This window comes from Periplaneta americana, chromosome 10 (genome assembly GCF_040183065.1).
Source record: "Periplaneta americana isolate PAMFEO1 chromosome 10, P.americana_PAMFEO1_priV1, whole genome shotgun sequence".
NCBI classification, from domain to species: domain Eukaryota; kingdom Metazoa; phylum Arthropoda; class Insecta; order Blattodea; family Blattidae; genus Periplaneta; species Periplaneta americana.
Window position 1 is genome coordinate 95,372,316 of NC_091126.1, and position 27,588 is coordinate 95,399,903.

At 36.1% G+C, this 27,588-nt stretch overlaps 1 protein-coding gene across 1 annotated transcript in view; it reads right to left on the minus strand.

The window, feature by feature from the left end:
• Positions 1-27,359, minus strand: part of LOC138707906 (delta-aminolevulinic acid dehydratase-like) — an 82,393-nt gene extending 55,034 nt beyond the window's left edge. The window contains exon 1 of the mRNA XM_069837952.1: positions 27,025-27,359. Coding sequence (XP_069694053.1) covers positions 27,025-27,149 — 125 coding nt within the window. The 5' untranslated portion in view covers positions 27,150-27,359. The remainder of the gene's footprint in view (positions 1-27,024) is intronic.
• Positions 27,360-27,588: the final 229 nt, after the last annotated feature.

Consider the following 27,588-nt stretch of genomic DNA (forward strand, 5'->3'; position numbering starts at 1 on the left):
TACAATGTCATTCACAGTTTAGGAATATCATATGTTATTTATTTATGGAGAAAGTCGTCGTAATTCAATTGAGGCAAGAAGATGTACCATCAATGTTTTCCGCAATGAAGATTACCTAATTAGCGAATTTCTGTAGCGGTTTCTCAACGATTATTAGAAACTAGGAGTCTCTTATCTCGTTTCGTTTCGAAAATCACACAAAAAGAAATTTCTTTAAAAATGGTACTGCTTTATGGAAGCGGGTGAGATTAAAATGTTGCATTTAAAAAAAGTTCATGTGATGTGCAGTAAACCATTATTGTTTATTTTTAAACGTACAATAAAAAAATGTACCAATATTGCCAATATTGTTAAATAAAATGGAAATTTACCATAAAGTTCTATTAATGAGATTGAAAGTTTGTATTTGCTGTTCGTTATATGTAAACAACGCACAGTGGGCCAGAATTCAAATCTAGCGGGAAAAAAATTAATAAGTATGGAATATAATTTTAAATGATTCTGTTTTACTAAATAATGATTTCTAAGAGCTTATGGAATAATAATAACCCAGTATGGGATGTTAGCCGTAGTAATGAGCTATGAGTGCGAGTTTGAATAACTATTTTCATGGAGCCTACTAGGTACTTAATTATATCACTTGTTCTTTTCGTGAACTTATAGTTTCCAATATTCTCTAATAGGAGTCATCGTCTGCATCATCGTCCTCCTTATCTTCCTTCCTCCTCCTCCTCCTCCAGCTGGTCTTCGTCCGCTTCATCATCCTTCCCTCTTGTCACACGCACGTCTTCACTTGTACTATAAGTCTGGAGTTCCTTCAACATTTGTTGCACTTCAGCGGGAAAGGAATTCTTCTTATTTTCTTAAAACGGATAAATACTTGATATGATAGGATCAGGAGTTACAAGAAGATGATTTAAGATATCCTACATTGTTTGAATTCGAGAAAATTTTCTTGAATAATCTTCACAGTACTTTCTAATGCTCTAATGTCTAGCTTCTTGGGCTAACCTATAGGTAACACTGCACATTGTATTTATGTTTGGTGACCTTATCTATTAAAAATTGTAATGCTTTCTCTGGTGTATATGGTCTTGGTAAAGTTGGAGATTTATTATAGGCTATCATACACTTTGATGCTCTTTTTGGAGTAATTTGTGGTGAGTTGTTGCAGAACGTATGTTGGATCTCTTTTCCCTGAACCCCGCAAAGATAATTGAGTATCTAGAACTAAATCACTTTAAGAACGCTGATCTTTCAGAGACCGTACCCTACATATTTAATTCTTGTTTTCATGCCACTTTCTTCAAACAATTTTTGAGGTCTACCTACTCCTGAAACTGATGGAATTAAATCCTTGGACATTTGGCGAGTTTTTATTTATTGTAGAACTCTTTGGGGAAATTTGATATTCTTTTTTTTAAATTGGGGACACGTGAATTACAGTGAAATTTTAATGGCAAGCAGAGTAATTATCTCATGCCTCCATGTTAAATTTTGTACCAGTGCACTTTATTTGAACCAGATACCCAGCTTTGAAGCCGTTAGCCCTGTGAATTGACAGTGTATTTAATTCCCCTGTTAAAAGTTTCAGGCTTTACTAAAATATTGACAATAATTTATTAATGGAGAGAAGAAAGAGTCTGAAGTAATCGGCCAGGCATCTGGGAAAAGTAGAGGGAAGGGAGGAGAATATCCGTGGCCTATTGATTTCACTAACCATTCCGAATCTTTACGCAAAAACCTATCCTTTTTCCTGGATCACTGTTTCAAGCGTTTTTCTAAATTACTTCTAAATGTGCGAACAGCTTTTTCGACACACCGTATAATATCCTTGGAACAATGTTGTATTTCTGATTTTGTCACTACGAAATCAGTGAGAGTTTGAGTAGACCCTTTTTTAGTAGTCAACACCTCGTTTAAGTCCATCCGAGTCACAGTGGACTGGATATGGGGATCTACCTCTGAAATAAAAACGCAAATATAAGAAAAACGCAAGCAAATCTTAACTTTTGTAATAAACTGTAAGGATTGCTTTATAATCTGATGTAGATTTTAAGGTGACACCTGGTGCAACATTTTTTATATCTCTAATTTAAAATGAAGTAAAGACATAATTCCGCAATATTTTAAAGCTATGTTTAACGCATCCCTGGTAATATTTCACGTATACAATTAAAGTATGAATAATGGATATAGGAAGTACGAACCTTCTGTTAAAACTTTCATCACAGAAACACGCTTTTCTCCACATCAACAACACACAGATCACCCTCACATCACTACCGCCATAAACCGTCTGGTGCTCGGCGCTCGGGTTCTTAACACTTAGCGACTTTTAGCAGCCAGTCCTGTTGGCATTTCGCTCGGTATGAATTGATGGCATACAGATTTATGAAGATCAGTTTTAGTACTTCGAGACTATATAGAGAGAAAACGTTATTTAAAACATTCAAAAATTCAATATTTTCCAGCTAGATTTGAATTCTGGCCCACTGTGCAACGGTCCACTCCTGCATTAGAAAAGAGCATCTGTTTTGTACTGGTATGTCTGTATCTGCTTGAGCTGCACCGTGTACTTGTAAACTCTCTCCTCCCCATCCAGCAACGTTGCCAAACGCCTAATATTGTAAACTTTATTAATTAGTTAAATATTGCAATTAGAAAAAAAAATTGTGAGGACATTTTTTTCTTCCTTATGACATGAACAATCATAAGTTAAAATAATGGCAGTTATACTCCTTAAACCCTGGATATATAGGCCTACGAACCACTTTTCTTTTGCTGTTATGAAAAATATATTTGTACCCACTATCTATAAAAATAGTAAAATGATAAATGTACGACAATTTTATGCTGAAGTAAGACTTTTTCATAAGTTGGTACGACGGTTCCTTTATCTGGCAACCCTGCGGCGGCAACAAGTAGTGTTTTCAGTGAGAGTAATTTGTGGAAAAACAACTGGTATGTTTATTGTTTGAGAACATGAGCGATAAACTGCTGGCTAGTGTTGTGTCTGCACTGCAGGACATTTTAAAACGTAACTTGGTCAACTTTATAGATATTAGTTTTTTTTTTTCTGCAGCGAGTTTGTGATGGTTTGACAACTTAATTTCAAACCATCCCTGCACGAACGCTCATTTTACTGTAATATAATTTATCGATCTCGTATATTGAAGATATCATTAAATTTCACAGTATATTTTAATAATCAAATGTAAATAAGCATGGAAACATAAAGTATTAATGCAAAAAGTACGTGTGTGGCAATTCATTGGATAAAAGTAAAGCACAATTATCTTAATGTGCATTCTTCAATGTGCTTTGAGATTGGTTTTCGCTTGATCCGCAAATTTTTCTGACCGTCAGGAAATGGATTGATGACGGTTTTATTTGCTGCAAGAACGTCTGAGTTTAATCAGCAACTAGTCAGGATTTGAAGTTATCCCTGTACGAACGGTAAAGTCGATGTGCGCATGCTAATGACGTTTGGAAATTACTGCAGAAACAAACCTATTGTAACATTTCGGGTCTGATTATATTATATCAGTAGAGAGTATACTGGGTGTTCAGTTCACAGTGTGTCATGGCTCGCTGTATGCCATCATGTGGCTAGCCGATGAGCCTAGAAAATTCAATCTTCCTACACTTCCGCAGAGGTGTATAACCTATGAGGCAGAGAAGTTGCCTAGCAAGTACGACGTTCATTCTGAAGAGTACGTACCGATACGTACGGTAATGCCGGTAGTGGCAGGAATGTGAACTGTTTGGAAATACGTACTGTCGGGATATGGGGAGAGGGTTAAGACGATTACTTACGTACAGTATTTGTTGACATTAACTTCGACGGTCAACATGGACACGGAGCATTTGATTTGTGTTGTGTAATGTTACCGTACGCAACCGATGATAACAAATACCCTGCGTACGACTTGCCGGCGCAAAACACAGTTCGAAAGAGGTTATGGTAGCACACAGACCGTACAGACCGCCATCTGTTGCTACGACGTTCAAGTTATACCGTACACGTTCTCAAGTTCAGATTGAAGAACGCCTTAAATAATAGGCAACTTCTCTGACATATAAGATGAAACTCGCTTCAAATCGGTGACCCAACAACAGTGACGTCATGACACACTTTGAAATGAACACCCAGTATGAGAATTTCTGTTGGTTAAATTGGAGAAGGGATGATGTCATAAGATTGACGTCATCAGTTACTGTGATTAGTTTTTGTGTTTGCCGGGATGTATTGAGCGTTTTTTTAGCGATGGATGGTGTATTAGCACAGTCTAGTATATACAGTCACGAAGCTTGAGTTAATGAGGTAGACTGTGCAGGTACTATTTCGCATTTTCTGTGATGAGGCGATAGTAGCGATCCTAATGGTTAGCAACTATCTATGGATGCATATTTACTACGTATTGAGCTTCGTGACTGTATATACTAGACTGTGGTATTAGTTCATTTATATGGCTGTGAATTCTGGTGGTTAGGTTGGTTCTTGTGTGGTTTTTACTGTCAGTTGCTATTAATGTACGTAGTTTAAATAATATACCGCTATATATGAAGCATAGGTACGAAGTGTGTCGATGATAAATCATATGTTATTTCTTGCATGTGAAATTACTTTATTTATTCATTGTTTACTTAAATGGTTACGGATTCCGTTGTTGGTCCGAGTGGAAATAAGCGAAGGAGTGAACATTGGATTTTTGACTCCAATTATAAATCGTCTTATGACCACAGACAGATATATATATATATATATATATATATATATATATATATATATATATATATATATATATATATATAGTGCTTATGATGAACATGGACGTGCCTGATATTTTTCTTGTTATTTATGTATGTTGAGTGTGTATGTGGGTCTATTCGTTATTACTTTTTATTTATTCTGGGTTTTAAATTTGTATGAGGACTGCGGTTATGAGTGAAATAAGTTAAATGAGGGGATAGCTAAATAGCTACTGAAATGAAGCTCAGGTATGTGATGACAAGGTTAGTGAGTTAGTTGAGGGGATATCTCAGTGACATGAGGCCGAGGTATGTGACAAAGTTAAGGTAGGTCATACGTCGCTACTTTTGCAGCGCTGCAGTACAAAAAACTGCGCACTCTCGTACTGCGACATGTGAACAACGGTGCAACCCGAAAAATAGTGGCTGCCGAACCAGCTGGTCGCTACTTTTTCATGCTGCGCGCAGCTTAAAGTTACGGTCACACGTCGCTACTTCTGCAGCGCTGCAGTACAAAAAACTGCGCAACTCTTGTACTGCGACGTGTGAACAACGGTGCAATCCGAAAAGTAGCGGCTGCCGAAACTGCTGCCCGCTACTTTTCCATGCTGCGCGCAGCTTAAAAGTATCGACGTGTGAACAGGGTTCTCAGGGTTGCAGCCGCAGCATTTTTGATATCGGATTTGTTGAAACTTTTGCTGCGCTTGCGACCAGTGTTGCCACCCATATGTGCCAATGATACTTTTATTGTTTGGATATATTTTAATGTTAGATATGATGAAAATAAATGATTTGTAACAGTTATTAAATGCACAACACAGTCTGAGCATATTTGCTGACGATATAATTCACTTTTTAAATTTTCTGTAGCGTAGTTTCAAACAGGAGGGTTGCCAACATTGATTACGTAAATATGCTGTTGGTTATCATTTAAGTATATAGGCGTTTTTAAAAGCTTTATAATAAAAATAATGTCAATTTCTGAATACTAGCTAGGACAGAAAAGCAAATAATAGATAAGTAAGCTTTCGCATTAGTTTATTACTAATGTGAACATAACCACAAAATGCATATTGAGAAGTTAACACGGAGATGGAAACCTGCAGCATGACTGCGGCTGCAAAAGTAGCGCCTTGTATGTGAACAGACTCGCAACCTCCAGTTGCAACTTTTATAGCACTCGGGTTCCGTAGCACGAAAAGTAGCGTGCAGCGCGCTACTTTTGGCTTACGTGTGAACACGACACGCAATTTTTGCAGCTGCAGTACAAAAGTTGCGCAGCAAAAGTAGCGACGTGTGACCGTACCTTAAAGGTACGGTCACACGTCGCTACAGCATTTTTGATATCAGTTTTGTCGAAACTTTTGCTGCGGTTGCGACCAGTGTTGCCATCCAAATGTACCAATGATACTTTTATTGTTTGGATATATTTTAATGTTAGATGTGATGAAAATAAATTATTTGTAACAGTTACTAAATGCATAACAAAGTCGGAGTACAATTGCTGACGATATAATTCATTTTTTTTTTTTTTAATTTTCCGTAGCGTAGTTTCAAACAGGAGGGTTGCCAACATTGATTACGTAAATATGCTGTTGGTTATCATTTAACGGTCTTACTAATAAAAACTCTATATACAGACGTTTAACTGTCTTATACTTATACAATGAGTAGCTCGTTTATAAATCGTGTGTAAATTCCTTACTAATAATCACTACATACGTCGTGTATAACAGTATAACTGTTACACAGCTACGTCATAGTTTCGTCATTACTTCGTTACGAAAGGTAATACTGGGTGTTCATTTCAAAGTGTGTCATGACGTCACTGTTGGTGAGTCAGCGATTTGAAGCGAGTTTCACCTTTTATGTCAGAGAAGTTGCCTATTAATCAAGGCGTTCACTCTGAACTTAAGAACGTGTACGGTATAACTTGAACGTCGTAGCAACAGATGGCGGTCTGTACGGTCTGTGTGCTACCATAACCTCTTTCGAACTGTGTTTTGCGCGAGCAAGTCGTACCCAGGGTATTTGTTATCATCGGTTGCGTACGGCAACATTCCACAATACAAATCAAATGCTCCGTGTCCATGTTGACCGTCGAAGTTAATGTCAACAAATACTGTACGTAAGTAATTGTCTTAACCCTCTCCCCATATCCCGACAGTAAGAAAAGAACTCACCTCAGTACGTGTTTCCAAACAGTTCACATTCCTGCCACTGCAGGCGTTACCGTACGTATCGGTAAGTACTCTTCAGAATGAACGCCGTACTTGGTAGGCAACTTCTCTTGCATATAGGTAATACGCCTTTGCGGAGATGTAGGAAGATTAAATTCTCTAGGCTCGTCGGCTAGCCACATGACGACATACAGCAAGCCATGACACACTTTGAACTGAACACCCAGTAGAATATCTGAGGTTCTCAAGTGCATCCGGTAGAGCTCTCTAGTGTGGCGTGTTAAATATCGATAGTACAACTGGCTCTAATCGATTACCACACTACATTTTGGTCAAAGAGTACAAGCTACAGCAATATTATTCTAATAATTCTATGATCTTTGGTTTGTTGTTCTGTGGTTACAAGGTAAACATCATCATAAAATGACAGTCGATACGAACAGCTGTTAAAGGGGCGGCCATTTTTTTCCTATATACAACGCTTAAACAAGGGGTTTCGTGTATATAACTACTGCAAAGCAATTCCCATTGTATAGTTACAGCCTGTTTATACGTCCATAGCTTATTCACGGTTTATTAGTAACGTTTTCTGTCTCAACTCTGCATAAGTCTCGTATAAAAACTATACACGGTTTATTAGTAAGACTGTAAGTATATAGACGTTTTTAAAAGCTTTATAGTAAAATTAATGCCAATTTCTGAATACTAGTTAGGACAGAAAAGCAAATAATAGATAAGTAAGCTTTCGCATGAGTTTATTAATAATGCGAACATAACCACAAAATGTATTTTGAGAAGTAAACACGGAGATGGAAACCTGCAGCAAGACTGCGGCTCCCTTCTGTGTGAACAGACTCGCAACCTCCAATTGCAACTTTTGCAGCACTCGGGTTGCGCAGCACGAAAAGTAGCGTGCAGCGCGCTACTTTTGGCTTGCATGAGAACACGACATGCAACCTTTGCAGCTGCAGTACAAAAGTTGCGCAGCAAAAGTAGCGACGTGTGACCGTACCTTAAGTGCGTTAGTTGAGAGGATATCTCAGTTTCATGAGGCCGAGGTATGTAACGAACTTAGGCCCGGTTGTATAAAACTCCCTGACTAAAGTTCAACCACAGTCTAATATATACAGTCGCGCAACTTCAACACTTTTTTTGCCAACATTCGCGACACTAGCGCCCAAGCGGCAGGCAAGGCACTGGTCATAGGGTTGATACAGCCAGCACGTGCTTTAAAGGGATGCGAGATGTTATAATAACGTTTTAATCACGCGTCGGAATAAAGACAATGTGTGCAATGACGAAAATTGCAGTACAGTAACAACAAGTTTAAATCTCCGAATTTGTCGTTCTTCAGATTTCCTAAAGACCAAGAGAAAATCATAACTCAGTCATAACCAATAATCCACGTTATAGGTAGCCTACGTATTGTGTTCTATAAAACACTATTTTATTACTTATCAATTACCTATTTGTATGTCAGAAGGACAGTTTAAATAAAAACAAAGTAAATACCTGTTACAGTATATTATTTTTTGCAGAGATCATATGTGTAAATGTGTAACCATTCCGATTTTGGATAATATATCTACAGTTTTTAATGCAAGTAATTCCATAATTTTTGTATTCGTGTTTTTTTCTTTATATTTTTCAAAAGTTGAATGTTATATAGCATTCAAGTAGGTATCATGGTGTTAATTTTTCAAGAACTCATGGAGTACAGTAATCCTTTTGCAAAATATTCACTTCTTGAATAAATCCAGACTGTGTCGATAAATTTCTGATGTGTTGGTGTAGATTCATGTGGCAGACGTATTAAGTTCTCAATAAATAAAAGAGCCTTTTTTAATTTAATATAAAAAGCAATCTTTTCTGTAATAATTTCATGGCTGTTATTGGTGTTGATTTTACATTCCCAGTGATTATTTGAGCCGTTCAGTGCAGAAGTGGTGTAAGTCAAAATCAGGTAATGAGGTTTAAAGTAAAAATTCTGTAAAACACAGCGCAAAGTAGCAATTAAATATCCTTCGTGCTATTCACTGACTATTAATAGTTTAAATAAATTCAATATTAACTGCCACTTTGCGCTGTATTTTACAGAATGTTTACTTTAACCCTTATTACCCTTTTTTGACTTACACCACTTCTGCTCTGAAAATAAAATAAGGCCTACACTTTCTGAGTTAATTGAAGTTACAATTTTTTTTCAACAAAATTGTGTGTTCATTTATTTGTTCTCACCTACGTCATATTAACAGTAAGTGCACGTAAATTACGTATTATATAGGTAGGATAAGTCAAAATTAGGCATTATGTGTGAAAACTGGAAATGTAATGTAAAATGCGATAAACTTGCCATAAAAATTTAAACCATACATCAGCACTATTTGCGACTCAAAATAATAAAGGAAATACCGGTTCATAAGAAATGGAAAAATAATGAACTTCATATTAATGTTTACCTCAGCGGCCGAGTTTATCCCAATTTGCGGTATGCAAAATCGTTAATTTCTCAGGAAATAGGGAGAAGAGTTCACCACGCGATGTACCCTACGAGATATGCCCTACAATTTTGAAGCTACCAATTTTTACTCTTCTCACATGAAATACAAAGTTCCAATGATTCATAAATATATTTAGTAATGAATTGAAGTAAGCGACAACGCACGAACAATTATATTATTTCAAACCATGATACGTGATCAGGGCCATGATTCAGTTGTAAGGAGCAGAAAGAATTACGTTTATTCCAGCTTCTGAAACTTGTAGATTAACTGCGTGTGAAATTCTTCCAGGATTCTAAAGTAGAATTAATAAGAACCATATACACTTATTGTATAGCATAAAAATATAAAATAAATTACGCAAAACCCATTTTCTGATGTGTTATCATGTCGTGTGCACACTTTTAACTTGCCTGCCGCTAGAGGGCTACTGTCGGGCCAGATGTCAAATGTTGGCATATTTTATACGTATGAGTTGCGTGACTGTATCTATTAGACTGTGGTTCAACTTTGATCGAAGATCGAAAAGTGAACCGAGTTCAGATAGTTCTTCTATTGTATGAAACTTTTCTGCGATCAAATTACCTTGGTTCAAATGCAATCCAAGTTCACGTGAAAAGGATTTGGCAACATCGCATAAACAGGTGAAATACGTGATGCGCGGACCATGTTATACCATAGACTTACTAAATAACCGCTAGACCGCTCACTGGCGCTAGTGTTATGCTCCCAAATTGAACAGTCGACGAGCGGCCATTTGTTTGGTAGAGCTGAATAAGTATGGTTCTTTCGTGTGCTGCTTTTAATTGCAGCAATGCACACGGATGTAACGATAAAGAAGGAAGGAATGTTATATTTCACTGGTTAGTTAATCCTTAATTTCTACGACGACTTTTTCTCCATATTATCTTACAGAAGACAAACTATTGTACTTACCATGTGACTCTTTATGCTTCAAGATTCCCTTAACCGAAAGTGGATAGGTGCAATCCGCAGAGAGAGAATTTCTACCCTATATTGAATCATTCAGTGTGTTCAACTCATTTCGAAGATAGTAATTACCTTTCAAACTACGTTATTATACATTGTTACTGTCCTTCACTCACTCTATATATCATTCATTTTCTTCAAACAACTGTTGTTTCAGTGCATACGTGAATAATAAAATTATTCATCGAACTTAAACATACAGAAACTGCATAAATTATAAAAATATATTTCTTTTAATATAACTGATTGAAAGTAATTCCTGTCTTAGTTACGGATTAATGAAACATTTTCTTATGCTATTGCTGCTACTACTGCTATTATTACTACTACTATTCCTGCTACTGCTGCTACTACTTTTATGACCTCATACATTAATTTAACCTACAGATTGAATTAAAAACTGACATTAATTCTTTTATTAACGTGGTTATGAATGTTCACAGTCAGAGTTCCTATGAAAATGATGCAAGTCTGAACACAGTAACTGTGTCTGACAGCCAGGGTTGTCGGGTATCCCAATTTACGCGAGATTCTCTCAATTTCCTGGTTGAGTCCCGATTAAACGGAGTTGGATTGACAAAAATTCCGATTTTACAGATATTGGCCTTGAACATGTGTAAACAAATTAGTCTGCATTTCCTATTATCCGATATTTTTATTTATATATTGACTCAAATGGTAACATTGTAAACACAGAGATAACCTGCGGATATTTAGTAAGTCTATGAGGTAACCCAGCTGATTGCCGTAAGGCAACTAAACTCGCAAAATAATACTTCTTCGGTGTTATACCGTGGAGCATAGATAAATATATAATAGGGTGCGAAACTGCGGTCAGCACCATCTGGATTTAGGGGTTTAAAATAAGGTGATCAGCGCCCAACGTCGTAGGTGGTGAATATTAGAACTACGTGTTGGGTACATTACCGAGAGTTCTCTATTTATCCGTTCGAGATATTGCTGTACGGGAGAGTCGAAGATGAAGATGGCGGACTGAAACTTGCTAATAAGTGAACATAAAGTGATACGTGTATGTATAAGCAGTGTATGTTAAACAGTGATGTTTATGGACGTTGTAAAAATAGTGTTGGTGAATGTATTGTAAAGTAATAGTAATATAATAAATTGAACTATCTAAGTAGTTCTTGCAGACTTTTCCATTGCGCTGCACAATAAATACCCAAAGAATACAATCCCAATTATCTAACTTTTTGCTTTATTTTTTGTCTCTGTCTGGTTATATTTTAATCGGGTAGTGTAAAACACATCGTCTCTTTTATCTTCCTGTTGGCTCCGGTAAGAATTTTCAGAGATGCTGTGAGGAATAAAACCGTAAATGTTTTATTTTAAATTGGGTTAGTTTTGAATATCGATGAGGGTGGGAGGGAATACTTTCTGCACAGTTTAACATTTTCGTCACCAGGTGCGCTGCTAAATGCATGGAGTAATTACTCTTTTCGCTACTTGGTGCGCTGCTAGATGTAATAACGCCCCTCCCAGAAATAGATGGCAGCGAGATCAATTTCTACAACAGCGCCTCTAGTATGTGTTACGGGAAACTCATTAAGTAACTCCCTCCGCGTGTTATACAGCTTTGTTCAGTGTTGCCAATCTAGCGACTTTAACTCTTTTTCAACAATTTATTTTAACTTTTATATTGCTTAAATAGGCATATAGCAGGGGCGTATTTTGCGGACTACCGGGGCTACCGGCGGTAGGCCAAGGAAATTACAAAAGAAAAAGTTTATAATATAACATAATGTAATAATTTTGTATTACCGTATTAGTTTTACCACAGTAATTAAAATTAAAGTAATTGTTAGAATTATATGCGCTCTCTGCTCTCGAAAAGAAACAAGTTGTCAAGGCGGCATCACTGGAGAAACCGCTGCTGCGAAGGGTAGCCTGTGACCGTTCCGCTCACGTCGCACAACTCCCCGTCCCCCCGCTCCCTCCTGTTTCCATCGTGCACTGTAGTCGGGTGAGTTACCGCTCTCGTGATCGGTTTCTTGGAAGGCGCGAAGCAACAATATGCTTAGTACGCTAGCTCATTAATGTGATTGTGTTCTTGCAGTGCAGTATTTTAAATTTGTGATTTGTTCGAGTGTCTAAGAGTTATATTAATTGTGAATTATTAAGTTTTTAATTTCCCAATGAAGTGATATTGTGAAAAATATGGCAGAACAATTTTCTGGAGAGGTTTGTGTTGAAAATGACTGTGTAATAGAAGGTTTATTAAAAGTGCCTTTTAACCGTCGTACATACAACGAGAAAGTTGAAATTGTGAAAATGGAAAGACCAACTCCTGAGTTAAATTTGTCCATGGACGTAAAAGAAAAACAGCGTGAGTACACACGCCATTTCACTTCAACATCATATGGTAAGTGGAATTGGTTGTGTGGTAGTTCTAAACTGTCTAAACTATTTTGCTGGCCATGTTTGTTATTTAGCCGCGAAACTAATGTGTGGTCAAAAGAGGGGTTTTCTAATATGAACTCCCTTCGAACGGCAGTCCTAAAACACGACAAATCAAAAGCTCATATTTATAGTAGCATGAACTTTGCAAACTTTGGGAAGACAAGAATTGATTTACAGCTAGATAAGCAAAAAGTTCTACACATCAACCAACACAATGCTCTTGTGAAAAAAAAATCGGGAGATTTTACTGCGTCTTATTAACGCAGTCTGCTTTCTAGGAAAACAAGAATTGGCTTTTCGGGGTCATAATGAGAGTGTGGAATCAGACAATAGAGGAAATTATATTGAATATTTAAGTTCCTTAAGTGAATTTGACCATTTACTGGCCAATCATCTTGAGAGTTCAACAGTATTCCGTGGTACTTCTCCCGCAATTCAGAATGACTTAATATTTGCTATAAGTGGGGTTATGATAAAGAACATAAAATCTGAAATAGAAGAAGCACCTTTTGTGGCCATTGTTGTTGATGAAACAAGTGACTGCTCTAATCAGAGTCAATTGTCCACCGTTTTAAGATACGTCGACAGTACTGCCAATGTTCAAGAACGGTTTATAGGATTCACAAATGTCAGTTCGGGCAAAACTGCTGCTGCTTTGTTTCAGCATGTGGAAGGTGTTATAGCAGAATGGCGGGAAATATTAATGGCTTAAAAACAAAAGTTCAAGAAAAGTACCCTCAAGCACTATTTGTCCATTGTTACAGCCATGTTCTCAATTTAGTTTTGCAACAAACTACTTTATCCATTCCAGAATGCCGCATTTTTTTCAAAACACTGTCGGGTTTAGCTGCATTTTTCTCATCATCTCCTAAAAGATCAGAAAAACTCAAGGAATTTATGAAAAAGAAACTCCCAAAAGTAGCACCAACTGGATGGAATTTTACATCTCGGCTTGTAAATACAGTAAAGGAATACAGAGAACAACAGACTGCTTTCTTTGAAAATATTATTTGTAATGACTCTGAAGAAAACTGGGATGATGATGTAATTGTGCAGGCTCAAGGATATTTGTATTTTTTCACACAGTTTCAGAATATATTTCTTCTTGAAGTCTATGCTAGAGTGTTCGCACATACAGATGTGCTCTACAATATTCTTCAGACAAAAAGTCTAGACATAGCATACTGCTTGCAAGAGGTATCAAAGTTAAAACATACTATATCCGAGTTCAGACGTAGTGGGTTTCCGTCCATATGGAGTAATATGGAAAATGAAAATTCTTCAGACAACACAATGGAACCACCATCAAAGCGAAGAAAAGGAGATGATGAATTGAAATACAGGCAGCTGTACTACAGCATACTAGATCGTATGCACATGGAAATTACTGACAGATTTTCTGATTATGGAAAGCTTCAGTTCACACATCTTCTAGATTCTCAAAAATTTTCTGCTTATAGAGAAAACTTCCCGAATGAGGCACTAAACAAATTATTTCAGTCCTATAACAGTCACTTTGATCAAGTACGTTTGAAAAATGAATTAAGTGTAATATATTCAGCAGAAGTCTTTGATTTTTCGAACAAACCTATCCATGAAATATTATCTGCCATATATGAAAACCAGCTGAACCAAGTTATTCTTGAAGTCCTTAAATTGGCAACATTAATTGTGACAATACCAGCTACGTCAGCATCGGTAGAAAGAACATTTTCTGCGTTGAAGAGAATAAAATCCTACTGTAGATCAACTCATACACAAGAACGTTTATCCGGCTTGGCACTGATGTCAATTGAAAAGTCATTTCTACAGAAACTTCGCAAGCGGTCCAACTGTAATTTCAATGACGAAGTCATCAAAGTATTTTCGTCCCAATCAAGACGTCTGGAATTCACATATAAATAGGTAAGGAATTTTATTATAGGGTTTTTAAAATATATTTCGTGTAATAATAGGGTCAGTGGTAGCCCAGACCCTTAAACCAGTATACGCCACTGGCATATAGTGACCTTTTTAGCACCCCATAGTGACAAAATTTAATCTTTCTTTGTTGATAATGAGAAATCTAGCGACTTTACAACTACTTTTTGGCAACTTTCCGTATTACACTCTGTTCGAGACACTGTTTTTTTGTGCAATGTAAATAATGGCGGACAATAAGAAGAAGGTTGACTGTTCTCCAAGTTGTTATCATGTTATGGTGTTTGATACTGCTAACCATAATAAAGCTTTATAAAACGACAATTTTCGTTTAGTAATACAGTTAATTGAACATTTATGAATGTATATATCATATCCATTAATAATTAATGGTTATAAACATAATATAATTATAGGTTATGTTATTTGATACTGCTGAACACGATAGAGCCTTATAAAATATAAGAATGTTTGTGTATTAAGGCAAGAAATTGAAAGAAATATATATAAATGTACCTAACATATCTATTAATATTAATAATAATGTATATTTTATTTGCACAATCTGTCACTCGTATATTTCAAACAGAAAAGAAATAACTGAACTTGGATCATCTAACTTAATCGGAGGAATTTCTTCAGTCAAAGTTGACTTTAGTTTGAGACAAATTAATCTCAGATTAGACTTTATACAACACAAAATTCCAAGTTCAGCTGAAACAAGGATCAATTTAACCTCTGATCTAAGATTCAGTGGTTTATACAATCGGCCCTTAGTGGGTTAGTTGAGGGGATATCTGAGTGACGTGAAGCGGAATATTGTAAACTCAATTATTTAATTGCGTTTTCTCTCCAGTGTATAGTTTAGGGATGCCGAAATTTTACTTACGGGAATTTTGTTGTTGTTATTCTATTTTCAATAAGAGTGGATGGGTTCTATTCCAGAATGGGATATCGTAAAATTGTAATTATTGGTTTTTAGACAGTTTTATTTACTTGTATTGGTTTATGTCGACCATGTTGTGATGTCATCGTTTATTAAACTTTACGAAAATTAAGCGATATTTTATAATTAAAGTATCCCGGACCGCCGGTCTTTTACTAGGTATGCAGGATTGGCAAAAAGAGTTTTATTTAAAAATAAAAAACACGTTTTTCTTTTTTTTTAAAGCAGGTTTTATACTGTTTTAAACAATGCCATGGAACAGTGTGTTTTAAAAATATGTTTTTATTATTATTGTCGTTAACTAATTCTAAGTTCTTGGCAATAGAGCCATTGGCAATTATAAATAGCATACTGGTTTTGGATTTTTATGAAATTAATATTTTAAAACCTTCCGATTATTATTCCTAATATGAAAAAACTTAGAAAAAGTGAGCGGAAAACAATTGCAGTTTAGATTTAGGTCTATTATATTTACACTAACGGTCAAAAGTTTTCGATCACCTATCACAACTATGGATTTGTGGTTAAAACAGGGATTTCGTTTTGAATATTCTATCATATCATAATGCTAGAGAGAGAAAATATTTATTTTGTTGGTCTATTTAGTTTTTTCGATGTGTTTGTACTACGCGACCAAGGAGGGACCCGTCGTGGCAGACTGAGGAACTCCGCTGCCTATGTTTGCTGCTGGAGTGTCGTCACATCCAATGCCTAGCGTTTCAATCTGGTCGCAATGCCGCGTATAGGAAGACGTGCGTTTCGTAGCCAAGAGCGGAGCGTTATTTATAATGCCATAAAGTTCAGAGATGAAGAAAAACAACTGATTTATTCCTACCTCTGTCGAAGGCAACAGAGCGTGCTGCAGATATTGTGAAGGTAAATAAGGAAATGATTAGTAGTCTACACCTGTGGAGTAACAGTTAGCTTGACTGGCTGCGAAACCAGGTGGCCCGGGTTCTTTCCCGGTCGGGGAAAGTTACTTGGTTGAGGTTTTTCCGGTGTTTTCCTTCAACCTAATGTGAGCAAATGCTGGGTAACTATCGGTGCTGGACCCCGGACTGATTTCACCGACATTATCATCATCTCATTCAGACGCTAAATAACCTAAGATGTTGATAAAGCGTCGTAAAATAACCTACTAAAAACAATTAGTAGGACTATAAAAGAAGGTAAAGAATGAGAAATGCTAAGGTAAGAAATGATATCAAATGCAATATTGTATAAAATACGGTAGCTACTTTAGTTTACGTTACTTTCGATTCATGTTCTCTCCTTTAAGAAACATCGATGTTGTAGTGTTTTTTCTGAATAGATTTCTGTGTCTCTAAGCATATGATAAATAAAACTAAACTATAAACTTATACGAATATATAACATATAAAGCGTATTAATAATAACGAAACAAGAGCGCAGTTCAGCATGTGCTTCATTTTGCATCTGATGCGGACTTTACAGCACGGCCTGTGTTGTGAAGCGAATCGCAGCGCCACCAAACAAAACGGTTCCCGCCTTGGTCGCGTAGTACATTGAAATAAAGTATATAGTTGTTTTCATAGCTGATCGAAAACTTTTACCGGTAGTGTACGTACTTACGGATATAGGCCGATTAGAAGTGGTGTTCAGCCATTTTGTGTTTGATGTTTATAACAGGACAGGAACCGTCTGGCTCTGGCGCATGCGCTGACCTCTCATGCAGTGGCATCGTGATCTTGACGTGAATTTATTTTCGCGTGTACATTCCAGATCAAATCAAACATTTCCCTTCGTGCTCTGGTTACACATCTTGCATATACGAAGGTTAGGTTTGATTAGTTCAGGTTTTTATTAACCAAGTCCGCGCAAGGTCCTGTCGCGAGGCGCATCGATATTTGATGACGTCACATTAATTCGATATTAGATTGTTTTCATTTTGTCTCTGTCACTTTCGGTCTTACTAATAAAAACTCTATATACAGACGTTTAACTGTCTTATACTTATACAATGAGTAGCTCGTTTATAAGTCGTGTGTAAATTCCTTACTAATAATCACTACATACGTCGTGTATAACAGTATAACTGTTACACAGCTACGTCATAGTTTCGTCATTACTTCGTTACGAAAGGTAATAGAATATCTGAGGTTATCTACTGCATCCGGTAGAGCGCTCTAGTGTGGTGTGTTTAATATCGATAGTACAACTGGCTCTAATCGATTACCACACTACATTTTGGTCAAAGAGTACAAGCTACAGCAATATTATTCTAATAATTCTATGATCTTTGGTTTGTTGTTCTGTGGTTACAAGGTAACCATCATCATAAAATGACAGTCGATACGAACAGCTGTTAGAGGGGCGGCCATTTTTTCCCTATATACAACGCTTAAACAAGGAGTTTCGTGTATATAACTACTGCAAAGCAATTCCCATTGTATAGTTACAGCCTGTTTATACGTCCATAGCTTATTCACGGTTTATTAGTAACGTTTTCTGTCTCAACTCTGCATAAGTCTCGTATAAAAACTATTCACGGTTTATTAGTAAGATTAATTCTGGTGATGGAAGGAGCTTGTAATTCTACGTCTCGTGATGGTGGTTTGTGTGGGGGTTGTATTTACGGATGTCAGATATTTAGCACAGTTGATGTTCAAGAGGCATATCCAGATCATCGTGAACGCATGCATTGTTTTTTTTATGGATGTGGGAGAAATGTATCCACGTCTTAGTTAATGTGAGGTAAGTGATCGTAGTTTGCTCTTTACTGAACTGTTTTGTCGTTGACATAGGTTAGGTTAGACTATATTAGCTTAGGAATGTTAAGTTGATCGTGATTATAAATTGAAATGTAACTCTGAAGTGGTCTATATTTAAAGTGTTTTGTTTTAGCGATTTTATTATTATTATTATTATTATTATTATTATTTTTAATTTACTTTCGAAAGTTGGGGGTTTTCAGATTTTTTAATGTTATTTCAAATTGTAATGTTTCCCGCTCATTTTTTCTTAGTGTTTTGGGACAAAAATCGGGTGTTTTGAAATGTATTTTTCTCGAAAGGACAGAACCAGTACTTATAGATATTTACCAAGCCATTATCTTGCTTGCTGTCCAACATTTGTCACACTCTATGGATTTAGAGGAAAGGGCTGAACATATGATTCTGATCAATTTCTTTCTGAAGACTGCACAATGGACAAAATGGTGACGAAAAAATTCCAATTTTGTTCAAGTGCCTTGACAAACAGTCATACCCAATGAGTAATCGAAAGGATGCAACTGCATTTTTCCTTGGACACTCAGGAATTATAATTTGTACAGTGAGACTCTCCCATTTGTACTTTTAGTAGGTTACTTTATGACGCTGTACCTTAGGTTATTTAGCGTCTGATTGAGATGAAGGTGATAATGCCAGTGAAATGAGTCCAGGGTCCAGCACCGATAGTTACCCAGATTTGCTCATATTGGGTTGAGGGAAAACCCCGGAAAAACCTCAACAACGTAACTTGTCCCGACCAGGATTCGAACCCGGGCCACCTGCTTTCGCGGCCAGACGCGCTAACCGTCACTCCACAGGTGTGAACCCCATTTGTATTATTTGGAATTTCGTGGATATGGTAAATCTTGATATTTTGAGTTGATTAATCTTTTAACTATTGGCAATGCTGACATGGATTTTTTAAAATATAAAACATGTTTTATGCATACGATTGCCAGACGGGTATTGTAAAAATTAGTGAAATTCCTGATTTTTTTTTTAAATTCTGGAAACCGTCATTATACACATTTAAAATTTATCATCCTGTTTATTAAGCGAAATAAGGTTATTCAGGAAATTAACGTCCTACTAGCTGAAAAAAAAAAAAAAATATATATATATATATATACACACACACACACACACACACACACACACACACACAAGGTGACCCGTAAGTAATGTCATTAAATTCAGGGAGTTATTCTTTGGGATATTTCAAAGCAATGAGTTTAATGCAATTTTTCTCGTTTTTTCTTCATTTCCGAGATAAAAATGGTTTTAGATGAAGCAATTCGTAGTGTGTTGGGAAAGCCATTGATTTATTCCCAATATGCTGTCAATTTAAGAGAGCAGTGTATGATAATAATAAATGATTGAAAGAATTTTAGTTTTGTCCTTAAATGTGCAGAAATTTGATCTGAACAAATGTAACTTTTCGTTATGCAAAGGAATTTTAAAATGCTACATTTGTTCAGATCAAATTTCTGCACATTTAAGGACAAAACTAAAATTCTTTCAATCAGTTATTATCATAATACACTGCTCTTAAATTGACTGGGCATATTGGGAATTAAACCAACGGTTTTCCTAAAACACGCTATGAAATGTTTCATATAAAACAATTTTATCTCGGAAAAGGAAGCAAAAACGAGCAAAATTGTATTAAACTTTTTTGTTTGAAATATCTCAAAGAATAACCCCCCTGTAATTACATTACATACGGTTCACTCTGTATATATGAAACTTAATGGTGAATTTCGTAAAAAAGAATATTTTCAAATTTACCTTAGTTTGATTGTTCATATTAACAGTGATAAATCATTTTTTTAGAACATTATAAGAAAGCTTGACAGTTCAGCACCGAAAGTTACCCAGCATTTTTTCGTATTGGGTTGAGGGAAAACCCCGGAAAAAACCTCAACCAGGTAACTTGCCCCGACCGGGATTCGAACCCGGGCCACCTGGTTTCGCAGCCAGAAGCGCTGACCGTTACTCCACAGGTGTGGACTAAATCTCGGTGGTTCAGCGATGATGAAGACGATGACGGTGATTTCAGCTATGACGATGAAATGGAAGGGATAGCAGAGCTTGAAGATTCCGACTTGCAGCTCAAGGTAAGAGGTCAATGTTATGAGTTAGATGTTTAGAGCGTATTTGTTGTTGTTTGCACTCTGCCCCTCCCCCGTTTCTCCCCTGTGACGTCACCCTGGCTTTCAGATCTTTTGCGCAAGCTGTACATTGCAAGTACAAAACACTGTTTTAATAAAAATGTGTCAATTTAACTTACCCCAATAAGATTAATAGAATACTAATGGGAGTAGTATAATGAATCGATTTAATATACGTATAGTAATACAATTGATAGTGGATAAGTGTAGTAACGCCATCATTCTGATATTTATCATATTAGTTTCTTGTACAGCTGTCAAAAGAAAAAGTGGCCGCTCTCCTGAAACAAAGTTCCCTTCGGGTATCTTCGCTACAATTCGGAGACAGGCAATGTTACATGTTGTTGGACCACGTTGCCTGATATCTACAGCTACAATTGAAGTATACTGTGTGTTATTCGATAGCATAATGGTAGCGTTCAGGCCTCTTATTCATGAGGTCCTGCGTTCGACTACAGCCTCTTGCTTTTTATGTCCTTTTTTGTTCTGTTTTTGAGAGAGACAAACTAGACATAATGGCCCCTTTCTCTTTTATGATTATTTTAATAATTAACATCAGGTTCATTAATATATTATGCCATGACTTTATCATTATCATTATGATATTGTGGCTGCAAATGGAAAGAAAAAAGATTTTATTCTCAATAAAAATATCTTTCGTGGCATAAACATAACAAATTTACTGGCGTCGGCCTTAAAACATTCAAACAATTAAGCGTTCAAAAAACAAAACAAAAAGCCACAATTCAATATTTAGTCTATCTTCCTCTTATCTCGATCATCTTGCAGTCGAGTGGGCATGGAATTGACTAGTCTTTGCAAATAGGGACTGTTCTTAGACACGATATTCCAGGCATTCTGAACATACACACATAAATGTTCTGTCCATGGTCAAGTCTTTCATTGCAAACCCAGCAATCTCCAATCTTTCCTATTTTCTGCCTTCCTCTTAGTCTCCGCATATGATCCACATATCCTAATGTCGTCTATTATTCTTTTCAACCAGAGATCCAACCAATTCCTTTTTCTCTTTCTACTCAGTTTCAGCATCATTCTTTCTTCACTCACTTTTTCAAACACAATTTTATTTCTTATTATGTCTGTCCACTTCACACGCACCGTTCTTCTCCACATCCACATTTCAAATGCTTCAATTCGTTTCTCTCCATTTCGTCGTAATGTCCATGTTCCTTCCCTATACAATGCCACACTCCACACAAAGCACTTCACTAGTCTCTTCCTTAGTTCTTTTTCCAGAGGTCCGCAGAAGATCCTTCTTCTTCTATTAAAAGCTTCCTTTGTTCATGTTTGCAGTTTTTCTTGGGAAGGATAGACCTAAATGCGGTAACATCCCGTTGCCTTCCGCACACCACTATCTCTTTCGCATCTTATTAAATTCCAGGGGGCCCAAGTGTGGAGATGAGGAGAGTGGATTTGACTAATTGGGCCCTCCGGACTTCACCGAAATTCACGGCAAGGGTTAAATATTAATTCTATCAGGATGTTTGACCCGATCAGAGACCGGGAAATCTCAATTAGCCTTTGCCCCCCGCATCCTGGACTAGCTTCTACGAATCATCAGAAAATCTTAGTGTGTGATTGGGCCAATTTTTCCGAAAATGTTTCCACACTTTTGCCCTCGTAGCTCAGCGGACGAACGTCGGAATTTAGATGTCAACGTCTCAGGTTCAATTCCTCGTTACTCCTTTTCATTTTATTGTGGTTCAAGATAGTATAATATAATAATACAAAAAGAAAAACTAATACCAGTAATATGCAACTAGATTTTTCCAAACCTAATATTAAATTTATGTTATTTATATCGCTAAAGAACGATTACAATATAAATAACTTGAATATTATTTATACAGTATCACTAAAGAACGATAACAGAATATAAATGATAAATATCGGTTTGTTTAATTAATATATTGCGAAAGAACAATAACAATATAAATAACTTGAATATTGTTTTATAATGCTAATGAAGGAAAACAGAATATAAATGATAACTTGAATATTATTTAAATCGATAAATAACGATAACAATATAAAAAACGTGAATATTATTCATATCTGAATTTCACAGATTTATTACAGATGTATTTAAGAAATTGTAGAAGAATAGTAATTAGTAACAGTGTCCTATTTATTCTTTGAGCCAAATTTGTAACTTTTAAAAGTGTGGTTACTATGTTGAAGTGTATGTGTTGTAACAGATGCTTGATTTGTTATGTATGTGAGTCAGTTATGGGATGCTTGATGTCGTCGCAATGTCGTAATTATAGTTTGATTGTGTTTGTGTGACTATTGTGTATTAATTTATGATCTATGGTAAGGAAAGCTGCATATTTGTGTTAATGTTTTTGTATGTTTCAAATTGATACCTGATATTTGTTTTGCAATCGCAATGCCTAATTTACGGATTGTTTATGTTTTGTTTACATCGCGTAAGCTAATTTAATTTTCTTTTCCATTTCTCTTTATGCTTATCTTTTTGTGTATAAAACTATAGCCCTAACATACATATGTAAAATAGGGCTAACCCCCATTGGAGATACAATAATAATTATTATTCATATCGTTATAATACGATAACAGAATACAAATGATGACCTGAATTTTATTCATATCTCTAAAGAACGATAACAAAATATAAATAACGTGATATCCATAAAGAACGATAACTGGATATAAATGATAATTTGAATATCATTTACATCGCTAAAGAACGATTAAAAAATAAAATGAAAACTTGAACAAGGCCCGAACCCACGACCTTTGAATCATTAAACAAGCACTCTACCGCTGGTCTACGAGGCGCAGATATGGAACACTTTCATAGTTCCGGAACTGCTTGTACAAGCAGATGCATCATGTAACATCGCCGCGACCCGAAGTGGACTTTAAAAATATTCGCTGTTCACGAGTGCGGCCACTTTATTTTTGACAGCTGTACAATATTAAGTTAATTAGTTCGTGATCTAACTTATTTGCCATATTAAATGTAATAAAGTTAATAGCAAAATAATGAATTCAGATCTATTATATACCGTAATAATAAAATCATATGTTTAATACCTTTGGAAGTATTTGATGTTGACTGTGCGTACATATAATTTTTAAGGTTTTGTCAGTGGCGGCTCGTGAACTTGTGGATTGGGAGAGCTGCAGTAGATTTCGGTACATACAAATTTCACTTCTTGATACCATTACTAATAAGTATAGGACAAAAATAAATGCACTACATATCGAAAAACCAAAACTTCCTGACTTAGTTGGGAGATGTCTGTGGGACCATTTGCTAATCCCTAAGAAAAACTAATACCATCGATTTCAGTCTGAATTTCAGATCGGCAGACACTCAACTTACAATCTACCAGTTCATTCTGAATTGTCTTAGAATAACCTTAAACAGTGGCGTGTTCCAAATGATTTTTGAGAGGCTCTTCGAATCGTTTTATCATCATGTCCCCTAAGGGGAAGTTCATATTGGCCACAAAATTTGATACAATCTATATTTTTTTTAAAATAATTTCAAGATTTTTCTCACTTCTTGATTATGTTTGAGAATGTTTGTTCTGTTCGTTTCATTTAATTGCACAGCAGTGTTAGTTTTGCGTAACATAGCCAATGAAACAACATTTTTCAGGTGAGACTGCGAAGATTCGTGCATTTTGCTTTTTAGGGGCAAATGTCCTAAATGTGTCACACCACTCCTAGTCCATGCAGCATCAACACCAAAGAGGAGGCAAAGAAAACAAAATACAGATTTTTTTTTTTGTTCACATCCACGTAACCACAAATGCTTAGCGTAAATTTCATTGTTATACTTCCTTACATATATGCACTATTTCGGCTGGATGAAGCTTAAGTAAAATTTAAGTCGGGTAAAGGATGACCCTTTAATTTCACTTCATTACATCAATATTCTCCGCAAGGGAAAGTTGAGAAAAATAAAATTAATATTCTGGAATTCACACACACTCATGCATACAGATTTGCACTGGTTAAGTTACGGTATTAAGACGTCACACCAAAGCAACACTCAGATATACTGATGTTCAACAATTTTCTAAAACTGGAAAAGAAGTCTCTTTCGTATTTTACGTGCTATATCAAAAAGATTCTACTGGTGCAATCATTCTGAGTTAAGGCAAATATTAGGTTCTGCTGGAGGCTGGATATATACGTAATAATAAGGCAAAAGAGAATATTAATTTCGTTATATTAACTCGATAAGATTCTACAACAATAAGTATGTGAAAAGAAAATAAAAATTTTGTCATTAAGTTTCAAGGGGATAGAGAATTCATTTGACGCAGCATTACAATAGCTGTGTGGGAGGAGAGGAAAGATCCCTTGTAGCCTGGCTCTGCAAGCCACTGCAGCGAGATATGGGTTTTAAACAGCAGCAGTTTCCCTCTGCTTCCCTTCACCTCTCTACCCCCTGACCATGTAAGACACACTTTCTATGAGCTGATCACCCTGCAGATCCCAGGAAGACTTTGAATGCAATGTCAATTCCAATACAGTCGACGCGCAAAAAGATTGTGCATAAGATAATAGTACATATTCTCGGCCAGATGAAATATAAAGCAATTTGCCAATAAAAGCTGTAACAATTCTTCTAAAAATTAAAATAAATATTATTTTTATTTTCCTGTCAAAGCAGGGAGTGCTGCAACTCCGCAGATCTTATGGACGAGCCGCCCCTGGGTTTTGTTCATCAACGAATTCGTAGCCTAAAGGCTATGGTAGTGGTTCAATAAACGAAAAGTCCTAGGACCAAATCTCGGCGTATTTAAAGATTTATAGAGAAATCCTGGTATTCCAATTGAATATAAAGTAGTAGAATAAAATAAGTAAAGAGAGAAGTAGAGGAAAATATGTGAAAAATGGCGAGCAGTGAAATGATGTAGGTAGGAGAAAGAAAAGCTGTGATAGCGGGTGTTGGGGGCGGTAACACCCGATTAAATTCATTTTGAAGCATTGCCATCGTGTATGACGTCATATATCTAGTCATCAATCTCCTATTGGTCTGGAAAAACAGGGACTGATTCTTTGATTTTACCAAAATCTGCTCTAGGCAGCAGGCCTATAATGCTGATGTCAGCATTCAGATTGTGTGCTCATATCTAAAAAAAATTCCTCATTAATAATAATAATAATAATGATGATGATGATGTGTGTTTGGAAAAAGTTTGGCTCCATAAAGTCAGAAGCATCACTGTAAATTCATAAACTCTATAAAGGTCTATTTTATAAAGGTCCGAATAGAAAGCAAATATGATTTTATATTGTAAACAATTAGGATAAAATAAAATATTTTAATGATATAGTGGTGAAGGTTACTTATGTCCCAGGCGCTAGAGAAATTTGTTAAAATACCTAAAAAATGCCTAGGATTTATAGTAGGTAGTAGTGGAAATTAGTTGTGAGCAGTGGGAGAGCTATATGCCCACCTCACCCCATCCGTCCTAGGTAGGTACTTTACTTATATACTAAATTCTTCGTGAGCGAATAGAAAAGATAGCCATATTACCTGATTGTGACGGTGTATTCAGTGTCGTCAACACCTCTCACATAATACTACACACCTAATCGAATCTCTCACATAATAAGACACACCTAATCTAACCTGTCACATAATACTACACATCTATAGCAACATTCAAGTTTAGTATCATTTCGTGTGCAAATGTTGCCCGCTTTGGTGTACGTGTCGAGAACCATCTAGTGGAAGAAGTGGAACGTGATGTTGAACGTGTCTTGTCTCCATTCTTCATAATTACATTTAGTTTGTTAAACGTGTGTTTTGTGAATTAATCAATCTGTTAATGCTGTGATAATTCCATATATAGTGCAGTAAAAAATTGAAATGTGTTGTGGTTGTGATAAAAGAGTTGAAAATTGATTTATAACGTCACATTGGAAGTTATAAAAGTGTGCAATATTCGTTCAGTGGCCGGTGGATACACTACCTTGTACAAAATGAATAATATCATCATATAAATTTAAATATTGTGTTTAAAACTTCTTTTAATCAATGGACATTATTTTAAACAATTTTGAACACACTTTTGTTTTAAACATGCCAATCCTCTTGGTGACAAGGTTAGTGAGTTAGTTGAGGGGATATCTAAGTGACGTGAGGCCTAGGATCTTAAATCACTGAAATCTTTTCACATATTCCTCGGCCTCACGTCACTTAGATATCTCCTCAACTAACCCACTAACCTTGTCACATCCTTGTATAAGACTGGCGGCCCCTTGCTAATTGCCAAAGTCACTTATAAATTCAATGATTTTCACTTTCGAAATCAGCGCTAGTTCCACCACTCATTTTATCTTCGAAAGTCTATGTAAACCCTTAAGTTATTCTGATTTACAAGAAATAAGTGAACTTACCCAACAAATATGGGAAACATTAGGTTATGAGAAGAAATGCTAACATTTGGCGTCTGTAAACTTCTCAGCACTGGATGAAAATATCCACTGTGAAGAATGTGTCTAATTTTTGGATTTTCTGACATCTCTATTGTAATCCTGATTACCCTCACTACAGCCAGCAGACTACAAACACAAACGTGGAACTTTACTATCGTCTTTAAACTGTGTTGTCATTGATGAACAGAGTAGCCAACTCGATTCGCAAGAACCCGCTACAAAACAACATTATATAAGTTGCTAAATTGTTGTATTATCAATGAAAAATAAGATTATTCTATCGCTGTGAGTGTTGTAACCTCACCAAATCCCTATATGAGCATCACAAATTGAATAAATTTATCTGCTAACCTAAAGCGGAAAACACCAGATCGAGCATAAAACCGGTGTACTGGCGACACTGCTGACGAACGAGCGAACAGTAAAAACACGACAACCGAACAAAGATTCATAAAATTTCCGCAATGTAATTGGAATACTTATAAGATAGGCCGTATGTGGCTGTGATTTGCGTCCCTGATTATG